This window comes from Hyaena hyaena, unplaced genomic scaffold (genome assembly GCF_003009895.1).
Source record: "Hyaena hyaena isolate Hyena2069 unplaced genomic scaffold, ASM300989v1 scaffold_37, whole genome shotgun sequence".
NCBI classification, from domain to species: Eukaryota; Metazoa; Chordata; class Mammalia; order Carnivora; family Hyaenidae; genus Hyaena; species Hyaena hyaena.
The window spans coordinates 3,064,073-3,076,311 of record NW_024080669.1 but is presented as its reverse complement, the minus strand read 5'-3'; the positions used below and the strand labels follow the sequence as shown (position 1 = coordinate 3,076,311).

At 57.9% G+C, this 12,239-nt stretch overlaps 1 protein-coding gene across 1 annotated transcript in view; it reads right to left on the bottom strand.

Moving 5' to 3' along the window:
* The window catches only part of DSCAML1 (DS cell adhesion molecule like 1), a 348,318-nt gene that overhangs the window by 76,631 nt on the left and 259,448 nt on the right, over nt 1-12,239 (bottom strand). Inside the window, 4 exon segments of the mRNA XM_039229392.1 lie at nt 916-1,092; nt 1,911-2,030; nt 2,423-2,701; nt 11,854-12,126. Coding sequence (XP_039085323.1) covers nt 916-1,092; nt 1,911-2,030; nt 2,423-2,701; nt 11,854-12,126 — 849 coding nt within the window.

Below are 12,239 nucleotides of genomic sequence, written 5' to 3'. Positions count from 1 at the left end.
CCCACGGTCTATTTCCTGACCCAGAGCCAGATGGACACTGCTCCTATGATACGGTTCGTGGGGGCCCATTATACAGACCCCTAAGAGTATAAAGAGATAGGCCCCTCTGGTAGGAATGTCTGTGTGACTTAACAGAACTCAGGAATATTCTGGGCTTCCGAGACCCATGAGGCCAGCTCTGTATGTCCGGGGATTTAGAAGCCATAGACAGAGCACTGACGAATGAGTTTGGTTGCTGTTTCAGCTTTCCCCAGATATCTTCCCCTTTCTGTGATCAGTTCCTGTGTGATTCAAGCAGTGTAGTGGGGTGCGTGGGCTGGAAATAAACCTGGGGCACAGGGAAGAAGCTGGAGCCTGGACAGGGGAGGCGACTTGGCCAAGGTCACAAGGCTCATCTGATAGGACTTGGAGTCCAAGGTTTTCTGCCCACAGGCCTTTGCCCTACACTGTGTACGAGGCATCCTCCTTTGTAAGCCACAGCCACATTACACACAGCAGGCGCATATTAAGTAACAGAAATAGGCGTTTGTTGGATGGTGCTGTTGGAATTGCCAACCCACAGAGCCAAGTGAACAGAACGTGACCTGCTACTCGGGTTCGGCAAACCAGGAGCTTATCACGACTGCTTACCACCTACCACCACTGCCTACCCACTGCCTACCACGGCCGCGGTGGGGTGAGCTGGGGCTGTTCGGGGAGAGGCCTCTGCTTTAGATGAGCGGGGGTCTCAATGCCCCACCCGAGGGTCCCGGGTGCACCTCTGACCAGGAGCGTCCCCTCCCCTCTTCCCCCAACCCCTGCCTCCTGCTCACAGATGGAAGAGTGGCAGCTGGGGTGGGGAGGCAGGGTGAGTGTGGAGACGGGCCCTGGATTGGGGTCGGAGGGCTGGGAGGGCCGCGTGCGGGCAGGACTCACTCTTGACGGTGAGGAACATGGACTTGCTGATGTCGGTGCCCACGCCGTTGCTGGCCTGGCAGAGGTAGTAGCCCATGTCTTCCTCTAGGACATGGCGGATCAGCAGCGAGCTGTTGGCCAGGATCTGGGTGCGGCCGGTGAGGGGTACCGGGTGGTACTGCTGTGGGCTCCCACTCCCTAGAAGGAGGTGGCTGTCAGGGGGCTGGGTTGGACCCAAGGGATACCCTGATATCCTTCTCTTGCTGACCTAGGGCTATTTTGTAGCACCCTCTGGGCGACAGGAAGAGCCTCACAGAGGCCTGGTGCTGCCCTAGCTCTCAGGTAAGGAGATGGACTTGGGGGCCTCAGTTCAATGCCCACCTTGGCAGTGAGCTTCGGGGCTGTGCTTGGAGAGGAAGAGTTGTCTTCAGGCCACTTGGCCACAGGCAATGGGAAGATGGAGCCCTCAAGTGGCAGGTGCCTGGTCTTGGATAGCCAGGCTCGGGGAAGAGGCCAGCTGTCCTCCGGCGGGGCTTTGTGGTGCCCCCTCCCCATCCCCCCAGTATCAGCGATGGGCATGGTCTACAACAAGAGGTTGGCATAGGACTTAGATACCAAATGTATCCCTGGGATGATGTTGGGTTCCAAGAAGGACCATAATCCCAGAATAGGTTGACCGGTGACAAGCAGGGGCCAAGGAGGTTCTGGGTCCCCAAGGGCAGGGTGAAGAGGGCTGGGGAAAGCAGACAAGCATGGAGTTCTAGGGCTGGAGCAGGGAGGGGAGAGATCAATCTGTGGGGACAAGAGGAAATTTGGAGTTCCTGGTCTGCAGACCCCTAAGGGTGGCTGAGGATAATCCCCAGAGCAAGTATAGCCTGGGGTCCCATTAAAGCTCAGAAGCCAACTCCTCCCACCCCTCCCCACCAAGGCTAGGAGTTGTGTGTAGGAAACAGGCCCAAGTCCCTTCTCCCCACTCCCTGACCGTGCTCAGAGATGCTGGCTGGCCAGGGGCTCACCCTTGGCGTGCTTCCACATGACCTTGGGCGGGGGGTAGCCATCCACGGAGCAGTTGAGCACACCGGCTTTGCCATAGATGCCGTCCTGGTTGTTAGGCTGCACCACAAATCGAGGGGGCACTGCAGAGAGAGGGGAGGCGGGGAGAATCAGATCATCTGTCTCTAACAGGTCTTCCAGAGCACTGGGTACCTTCCATCCTGTGCCAGCCCCATCTGGACCATTACCAAGCTGGTAGAGGGTGGCTCTGAAGCCCAAGATGCAGAGGGCTTTGGCTGAGCACTGGGAGTTCCCAGTCTCCAGTCCCCAGCTCTGCCCCTGTTAATGACTAGCTGACCAAGGGTCTTCCCCTCCCAGGACCTCTATGTCCTGGCCCGGAAAGTAAGAGACTTGAACTTCCTGATGTCTAAGGCTTCCCAGTGGAGCCAATGGTCCCTTGGCCTCTAATCTAGAGAGACTGTCAGCAGCAGAGAGAGCTGGCCCGTCCCCCCTCGCCACCGGCCGCTCCGCTCACCACGCACGATGAGCTGGCGCTCCCGGCTCACGGTGGCCGCCGCATTGCTGGCTATACACGTGTAGTTGCCATTGTGCTTGAGGGAGACGCTGGAGATCTGCAGGGAGCTCATGAACTCCTTGCTCTCGATGGTCACGCCCGAGCCTGAGATGATCACCTGTCCGTCCTTCCTCCAGGTGATGCGGATGGGCATGTCCCCCGAGGACACCACGCAGGGGATGTAGAGCAGCTGGCCGATGGAGGCAGGTGGGAACTCGAAGGGCTGGATTAGAGGGGGCACTAGGAAGGCAAGGGGGAGTGTTGCTGTCAGCAATCCTCGCCCCAGCCTGGCCAGCAGCACTGCCTCCCTGCCCCACCTCCTTCTCCTCCTGACCCTGGGGCTGTGACCAACGTTCCCAGGGCCACCCGGGCCTTGTTCTCTACACACAGAGTCTCTTGGGGTTCTACTGTCCCTTGGTGCACCCCTACAATCCCCTTGCCCACCTAGGCCTGGGGCCACTGTCTCTGTTTAGGGCACTGGCTAGCCTGCATGATTTAATCCTGATCTTTGGATTTGCCCTGGAATTTGGTGATGATTCATGTGCCTCTTGATTCCCATCAGTCTGCCTGCGGACACTGGTCGGCTTTCACCCTGACTTCCCCGCTGCTCCTCAATGGCCCCGTGTCACTTTCTCATCCCAAGGATGCATCTCATCCCAAGGATGCATCAGGTCTCTGGGGGCCTGGGATCCAAGGGATGCTGCGACCCAGATGTTGGGGGTGGAGAAAAGCGGGTTCTGAGACTGTCCCCTGCGCATGCCCCACGCTGTGCATCTAAACACAGGGTGCTGTCGGCTGCTCTTCTCCAGCCGAGCTGCCGTCACCAGCGCCAGCCCTGTCCGTAGTCATTGGGTGTTAGCACAGGTGAGGGGAAGCTCTCACCGTGGGTTGTTTCATTTGCTTGACACTCAACCTCTCACAGAATCCTCCCACCGGTAACGTGACGTGGGCTTAACCATCTCCAGTTTACAGATGAGAGAACTGAGGCTCAGAATGGAGAGGTAATGTGCCCTAGGTCATCCCATTCCTAAGAGGTGACCTTGCGATTTGGGACCGGTCTGTCTGCTCTCAGAGTCCAAGCTCTCTCCCTTATGCTGCCTGGGTGCCTCTCTGAGAAAGCCTCAGACATGCCCAGCCCAGTGACTCCTTTGTCTCATCTGTGAGCTCCCCTTGGGGGGCAGGGAGGAGCAGAGAGAGAGCCTGTCATTCGTGAGGCAAGCAGTTTGCTGTTCGTTCTGGTGAGCGGCATCCACACAGCCCCCCTCGCCCTCCCTCCCCCTGAGACCCAGCCCGCCCCACCACCCACATCTTGCCCCCGTGGGTCCTGTCTGGAGCCTGGGCCGCTGAGAGAGGGGTCCTCCTTTCTCAGCTCTGGCTACAGCATCAGCCACTATCTTTATGATAACTCAATTAGGCCACAGTGACTTCCCCAGCACGTGGGGGGAGACGGGAGAGAAGGAGACAGACAATTAGCTTAACAAGGATGAGCACCCAGTAGATGAGATCTCCTTTCTGCAGTCAAATAATTAAATTACAAGGCTGTCCACAGTCCTCTGGCCTTCTCCCAGGCACCAGCCGCACCTCCCCGGGAAGCGTGCCCTTCCACCCTAGGCCCACTCACCGTGGCCACCAGCAGGGGCGAGCCCTGGCGGGGTGGGAAGGAGGGGTAGCTTCCTATGCATGCCCAAGACCCTCCCGGCACCCTAAACATTTTCAGGGCTTGGTAGGGAGCTCCTGGTGTGGGCATAGAATAACCCTGGACGGCTCTTTGGATCCCTTGGAAAGTTCTTGATCAAGAGCCTAGGTCCAGAGGAAGTGACATTTAGGAGGCTTATGCCCCCATGACCTATGGGATTAGAGTCGTACTCTTTGGCAGTTGGGCATTTAACTGGACCTTCCCAATGTCATCTCCCGGCCTTCACCGGCCACAGGGGCTCCATCAGTGCCCCATGACCTCCCACCACTCCCACCCTCAGCTCGGGCCTGGGTGAACACAGCTGGGCATTTGTCCTTACTTCCCACCATGCGTGCTCCACCAAGGGCCCACATCCAAGTTCAAAGTCCAGCCAGGTTTTCCGGGGCTTTGGTCACTGTCTGGATCTCCCCATCCCAATCTTTGGTTGCCTGTTCCCTGGGTTGGGGCCTCACATCAGTATTCTGGGTAGTTTCCTGGGCCTGGGGTATCTCCACATAGATTTCTCTGGAACCCTGATCCTGGTAACGACCCAATGCCCACTGCTGAGATTTCCCACAGGTCTCTCTGTCGGGCTCCGCCGATCTCCCGCTCTAGCCCCTGGCTTGTGTGGGTGCCTAGATCAGACCAAGGCTCCTGGCCTCCTGGGATTTTTTTGATGGAATTGTTGCAGAGACCATGATCTGCTTCCAGTTTGTTCCCACAGGCCAAACAGAACCAGTTCTGACCCAGTCCTTCCCACAGAGGCCCAAAGCCAGTGCCCGCAGCACCTGGTGCACACCTTCATCATGCCACCTGTCACGTGGCACTGGGGTGGTGGTTTGCACTACCACCTTCCCTGGGGGTCTGGGAGCTGCTTTAGGGCAGTAACTAGGACTGATTCACCTGGAAGACTGCAGGGGCCCAATAAATGCCTGTCAGGTGGGGAAACGAACAAACATAGGTTCGGATATTATTTCTTGGGTTGATCTTAGAAGTTTAACTGGGCAGGGGGTGGTCAGGATAGGGGTCCATGCAGAAAAAGAGGGGGATTCTGTGCTATTCCTCAAGAGGCTGTATTTATGCTATGGGGTTTTGGAGCCACGAGCTTGTTCCTTGGGGGTCTTCCTGGGGGTCAGGCCCTAGCTATCGTAGCCCCAGACCGGCTCCCATGCACACTTGAACATGACCGAGGGGAGACCAGCTGCGGTGATGGGCTGCAGAGGAGGATGTGTGGGCAAAGCAAGGAGCTGGGAGGTTCCGCCGAGGGGGGAGAGGGCCGAGGGGTTGTCCAGTATGAAGGACTGTGCCCTGGGGATAGACGGTCAAGTGCTACCTTTCCACTGAGGACAGAGCAAGTGGAGAGCAAGAGATTGAAATCAGGCAGGGAGGTTTAGCTCAAGCAAGGGGAAGACTGTCTCCCTCGGTAAGAAGAGATTTGGATAATGGAACAAGTTACTAAGGCAGGTTAATTCATTAATTAACTAATTCATCTAATATTTATGAAATGCCTACTCTGTGAAGGCATTATTATGCTCTGTGTGGGCTGGAGGAAGTAGAAACATGCTTCAAATACAGATAGAACCCTCAGGAGCTCATCATTTGCTAAGGGGGGCAAGCGAGGTCCCTCAGTGATTATTGGACAAGCACCACCTGAATACACAGACGCTGAACTCCGAGCAGCGAGTCGTATCACCTGCCTGAGTGACCGCAGCCTCACGGAAGAGGTGGCGTTTGGATAGAGTTAAAGGACACATCTGCCGTCAAACGGACATGGGGTGAGAAAGGGGGAAAGGCTGAGCCGTGAGGCGGAGGCCACCCAGGGGCTGTCTTTCCCTTGTGGCCTTGAGGAACAACGTGGACAGTTATTGAGAGGCCGACAGGGCAGGTGTGAGGCTGTGGTTGATAAGTGTCCCCGTAGGACCCTTTGGGGGAAGTGCTAGAGGTTAGAGCTGCTCACAGAATTTCTTGGCTCCAGGCGGCTGCTCTGATAGCCCCCACAGCTGTGGGCGCAGCAGCAGAAAGAAGAAAGTCTAGGGATCCTGGCTCCTTCACAGCCTCGCTGACCACCGGGAGAGGCCCTGTGAGTGAGAGGCTCTGAGAAGTAGTGTGTCGGGGGGCCCTGCTAAGGGGGGTACATGGGCAGCTGCAATGATGTGGGGCCGCTTTCCGCCCTGTGACTCAGTAGTGTCTTCCTCAGTGCTCAGAGGTGCACATGAGCTAACTGAATGTGTGGGTGTCCATTTGCTGCCTCTGGCAAAGCAAGCCTCAGCGGCAGGGGGCTGTGCCCACCTCCATGACAGCGATGGCCGGAGTCCTCTTGAGAGTTGACTGCGCGAGGGCCCCCCTCCTGGCCCTGAGCCGCAGCATACCCCCAGCACCCAGCCTGAGTGTAGGCGGCACAGTCACCCTGTATCCCACGGTCCCGTCTCCGTAAGCCCTGCTCTGGCCCTACGCATCTCTGGTGAGAGGGCGACTCTGCTCTGAGAGAGGCAGGGCCAGAGCAAGGCGCCATGGCGAAGAGGCCAGAGGGCAGAGTGGCTGGGGTCACGGCAGGTCCAGGAGGTGTTGGGCCACCATAGAGCCTTTACGGCTACCTGCTTGGGAGTGCTGCAAAGACAAGGGTGTGCTGACCACTGGCCCAGACCACAAACGCTTTCTGGCGTCTCTCATCATCTGTCTTTGAGACCGAGTCTTCTTATTTACTGGGCCTTGTTCGGCAGAGAGCAGGCACTGGGGAGAGTGGGGGCGGCTGCCCGGCTGCCTGTGCACCTGGAGATGGGGAGGGAGCCATGCCTAGCGGCTGGGGGCCGGACTTGGCTTTCTGTGCAAGCAACTGGAGGTGCCAGTAGCTTCCCCACCGCCCCCCTGCCTCTGCCCCTGGGTCTCAGTTTCCTCATCTGAAAAATGGAGGAGTTGGACCAAGTAATCTCTAAAGCCTCTATATTTTAGGAATAGTAATAACTTCACTTCCGTCGTCTTTTTCCCACAAGCCTCTCTTCTCGGGAAGGCCTTCCCTGACCACCCTATTTAAGATCGCAAACCATTCCCTCCTCCCTGGGGCACTCTCATCTGTGCTCCCTATTTGACATGGGGCATCTTTTACATATGTTATGCATCTTCCATTTGCCCAGCAGAATGGAAGCTCTCTGAGGGCAAGATTTTTGTCTGTCTTGAGTATCGCTGTGTTCATATCACCCTGACCAGGGTCATCATCGTGAGCTCTGTCCAATGAAGAGGACGCTTGCTCCAATGTGCCAGGGCCCCTCTGCTGAGGAGAGGGCCAGTGGCAGCAGCTTTCTTGAAGCCCCCTTCTCCCAAGTACCACTGGGCTATCTGCCCCTATGGAACCTGTCCTGTCCCCTTCCCGTGGATTCTGGTGGGTTCCTTCCAAACCTCCGCCTCTGCTGAGAGCAGGCATGTGGCTAGGTGACTGGCTTTTTCTTATGATCACAGAAACCCCCAACCCATTCACTAAGGCAGAAGGGGCCCCCTTCCAAAGTCTCCAACACATGGCAGGCACTGGTCAGAGCAATGGGAAGCACTGGGAAGACTGAGCGTGGGTGGGGAGCACGGGCATTTGGGAATGAGAGCATGTGTGTGTCCTTTTCTGTCTGCTCTCCATAGGGACCTATCTCCCAGCCCTGGCCTTACTTAGAGTGGGCAGAAAGCCCCTTATGCCCTTATTTTGGCTCAAAGGCCCTCAGAGGCTCAGATGTGGGGACGGAGACGTCCTGTCACTGGGTCAGAGCCAAGGAGCCCTGGCTGCAGCCTGCCTTCTTAGTTAATTAAGCGTTCAGCCCGCGAGCCCAGAGACGCTTTTATGCTACATTATTTTTCAGCTACAGGGGGCCCTAAAGACATCAAATCTAGGTTGGGTCTGTGTGCCCTCCTTTTACGTCCTGCAAGGGTGTCTCTGGATGCCCAGAGACGAGAGCTCGCCTTCCCTGCGGTTCTGCTCTCCTGTGCCCGTCAGCATCACACGCCCAGAATCCACAACCTCTCCCCTCGGCCCTCCCACCTTGCTGGACCACAGCAGGCAGACTCGGGCAATATTTCCCATGGTTCTACCTGCAGCCACCTTTCATGACTCAGGAATGATGCCTTACAGGAGGGCAGGGGCAGAGCAAACATTTGTGCCCATGTGACTGCCAGCATATGTGTGTGTGCGTGTGTGTGTGTGTGGTGCGCGTGCAAGGGTAGGCAAGTTAGTGTGTATTAACCTATGTGTATATTTGTGGCATGGACATGCATATAGTATGCGCCAATGAGTACACGTGTGCACACACATGCACAAAGATCCTGGTACGTGTGTGTGCACGCATGTCTGGCATGCTCTGCTCTCAGCTCAGTGTGGAAAAATTCATCAGAAGACAAGCAGTCCCAGGAGGAATGAAGTCAGCAGTTGCTTCTCCAGCTTATGGAGCAGTGTGGGTTTTTGTCCCTTCCTGCCTGAAAGCCCACGGCCCCGCACAGAGCCAGGGGGGTGGGAAGGGGGAGGGGCTTCCGCTCGACACCCACCCCTCCTTCCCGTCCGGTGCCCTGTCCCACCTCTGCCTTGCCCTTTTCTACACTCCGATCTCTGCTCTGATCCTCTGAGCGGGATGCATATCCCAGCCAGGTAGCAGTGGTGGGCGGAGTGCCACCTCTGGGCCTGTCCCTCCTGGCCTGGAGTCACATGCAGTTCCACGCCCAGGGCTACCGCCCCCCGCCCCCCCTCAAGTAGCTCTTAGAACAGCACATCAGCTAATCAAGCAGTGTGCTCATAATCAGCTCTGATGGGTTCTTCTGCAAAAGTGCATTCTAATGAGGTGGGGAGAGGGAGCCAGGGGCTGGGAGGGTGAAGGGCCTGAGCCTTCAGAGGGACAGGGGCCTGGGGTCCTGCAGCCCCTCACACAAAAGCTGCTTCTTGGTCTGCAGAGAAAACAAGTGACGACACACTCCTCCCAGGGCTGGTTTTCAGACGGTGAGGGGGGGCAAGAGGGAGTGTATGCACATGTGTCTCTACTCTGTGCACACACATGCCCTGTTTGATGAATGCCAGGCTTTGTGCTGGGTGCGGGAGACACACGTGCCTGGTGCATGGGCTCTGCCCTCCAGCACCACTCTCTCACACACACACACACACACACATATACACACACATACACACCCTCTCTTCTTGTCGCTCAGCACAATCACAACAGGCCCAGAGAGTCGCTGAGACGGAATGCATCAGATTCAATTCATTAGGACTGATCGCTCCCTGAATGGGGCTGAATAATTGATGAGCACAAGCAGCTTTCAGGATGCTCGCCGTACTCCAAGGCTCGTTGGAGCCCTGTTATTTTTTTTTTTTTTTAAGCCAACAAACTCGGCCAAATGCTCACTGGTGCGGGCGGGTGAAGGGAATGGAGCAAAGGTTAGATGTTTTAATATGTGATGTTTACAATGTAAACTCTCGGTTCGCTGCGTGTAACGGAAATGGATACGGCGGCCCGTGATGCCAGGAGGGGGTAGGCAGGCTGTGCTGTATTCTGCGGCCAACAAGCTGGGGAGGTGGCCTGGCAGGGGGACAGGGGGCAGTGAGGCTCCTGCCAGCACGAGGCCCCAGGCAGGGCAGAGGGATTAGGCTGAGGAGGGGCTGGGGTGCCCCTCAGTCTAGCGGGGGTGTGGCGGTGGGAGGCAGAGAGGCGGGAGGCTGATGCTGTCAGGGTCTCCTGTCCCCTCCCCAGCCTGAACTGGCCACAGCTCCACAGCTCCGGGGGCACAAAGTGAGGCTTCCTAGCAAAAGAAACGCTCACCAGCTGGCACTGTGACAGGAGGGGGGTGCATAAGAACGTATGTGACACGGTCCCTGTGCGTTGACGAGCAGGAGCCCCAGGGACAGAGCAAGGGAGAGAGGTGTGGACCTCGCCCTTTGCTGCTAACATCCAATTTTCTGGCTCTCTGCCAGCCACTTCCACCCGGATCGGCCGTCATCACTGCAGGCTGGGAGGGGTCACAACCTAATGTGTCTGTCTCCCCAAATTCTTCTTTCGCCCGGACTTCCCTCTTCCTGTTGACAAAGCCTTTATTCGACCTTGCTTCAGAAGCCTAGCGCCCACTGCGGCCTCCCCCTGTGCCAGGGCCCCTCCGTAGGCTGGGACCCCCCCTGCCATTTCTTCCTGCCAAGGGGCCCTGGGGCCCAGGCCAGCTTTCCTCTGCTGGTTCATGTGTCCCTCATGGGACACGGGGAGGGGTCTCCCTTCCTTGCTGCCTTGGGGTGACACAGATGCCCAGGTGACGGGGGGCTCTCAGCACTCTCAGGGACCTCCTCTCTCTTTCTGACTCCCTCTTAGGGTCCCAGAAGGCCTCTTTATTCCTGAGGCTACTGGGGTGAATCCTTCCTCTTCTGCGCCGCCCTCCCCTCAGCTCTGCGTTAGAGCCCAGGGCCTGGAGTTACACAGGCCTGGGACAAATTCTGCCTCCAGATGACAACTGACGTCCTTCTTGGCGCATCACAGCCTTTTCTGCCTTGGAAGTTGGGGATAAAGTGGTACGTGCCTTAGACACATACGCAGTGTGGGGGTTAAGTGGAGCAGAGCGCGGGGAGCATCCCGCCGCAGTGGCTGGGGGATGGGGGGCCCGCCACCATGATCCCTGTCTCACTACGACAGTGACTGCCATCTGGTGCTGGAGACCCAGTGGTGGCTGGAGACCACAGCCCTCCCGCCTCCCTCATGGAGCCCCCCAGGCTGACATCTCCTTGCTCTGGGAGCCTCAGGCTCTCCTGGTGCTTGCACCCACCTTGACCCTTAACCATTTCCACCCATCACTGACTCCATGACTTCCCAGCCCAGCTAGCTGCCTGGCTTTTCTGGATGCTTCCGCAGCCAGGCCTGGCAGGCCCCACATCCCTATTCTGCTCCCCCTTGCTGCCCAGAAAGTCTCCCTCCAGGCCTGGGGCTTCCAAAGAACGTATCGGGGAGGGCGCTTCCATCACACATGGTCCCAGAGCCAAGGGGACATGCCTCAGTTACGTGCACATTCCTGCTTGTCCTCGGTTCGTTTCGTTCGTTCGTTCATTTGATCCACAGGCACTTACTGCATGGCTACCGGGTACTGGGCACTGTGCGAGTTTCCTTGCACAAAACACACCCCAACCAAGTGGGCAAGAAGGGCCTGGGCCGGAGGAGGTGATTTAAGTCCAGGCAGTGCTTTGTAGGCCTCCAGCCGTGATAGCAGCTGGGAGGTGGTCCTGGCCAATCCCGTAAAAGCAGCCTGAGCTGGCCAGGCTGTGCCCGGAAGGAAGTCAGGGTACCCCTCTGTGTTCCCTGCACCCAGCCTCCTGCTGCTTCGGCTCTCCTGGCTCCTGCCTCTCACCCCCTCTTGTGGGTCTGAGTTCTTGGTGGCTCCCTGCTGATGTCACGTGGCTCCCCACCGTCCACCATCTCTGGCGAGGGCCTCTCGTCCAGAAGGTGACCTGGCCCCTCTCTGTGTGTCACTGGCCCCCCACCCTCCATGCCTCATGGCTGAGACCCGCAGTGACCTGCAGCCCATGGAGGGATCCCAGACGCTCAGGTGCTCATGACCTCCGTCTCCCTCCCATCTTCCACCCTGCCCTCTTTCTCCCAAACACCCGGTCGGGACCCTCTCTTCCTCCACCTTCCACTCACTCCGGACCGCCTGAGTACCCGGCTAGGGAGAGACCCACAGTCCTGGGTGGCCAGCGGGGCTCCGGTTCTGGGGAGGGGCCTACCTTTGACGGCCACGTGGACACTCTGGCTGATGGACAGCTGGGGCTGGATGAGAACGCTGCACAGGTACTCGCCCTCATCCATGCCCTTCTGCACGTCGGTCAGCTTCAGCGTCCCGTTCTCGAAGACCACCTGGCGGTGGTTGTCCGGGAGCAGCAGGGCATCCTTATACCACTTGATGGAGTAGTAAGGGTAGCCAATGACCCTGCAGTTGATGAGCGTGTCCCGCCCGGCAACGGCTGTGATGTTCTTCATCGCCCGGATGCTGGGGGGGCCTGGGCAGGAGTCAGGAGGGACAGGCGGCGTGGTTAGCCAGGGACGGCCGGAGGCTGCCCTGCGACTCTCTTCTCGGTGGCTTGGCTCTGAAACTATCAGGGGATGGAAAGCC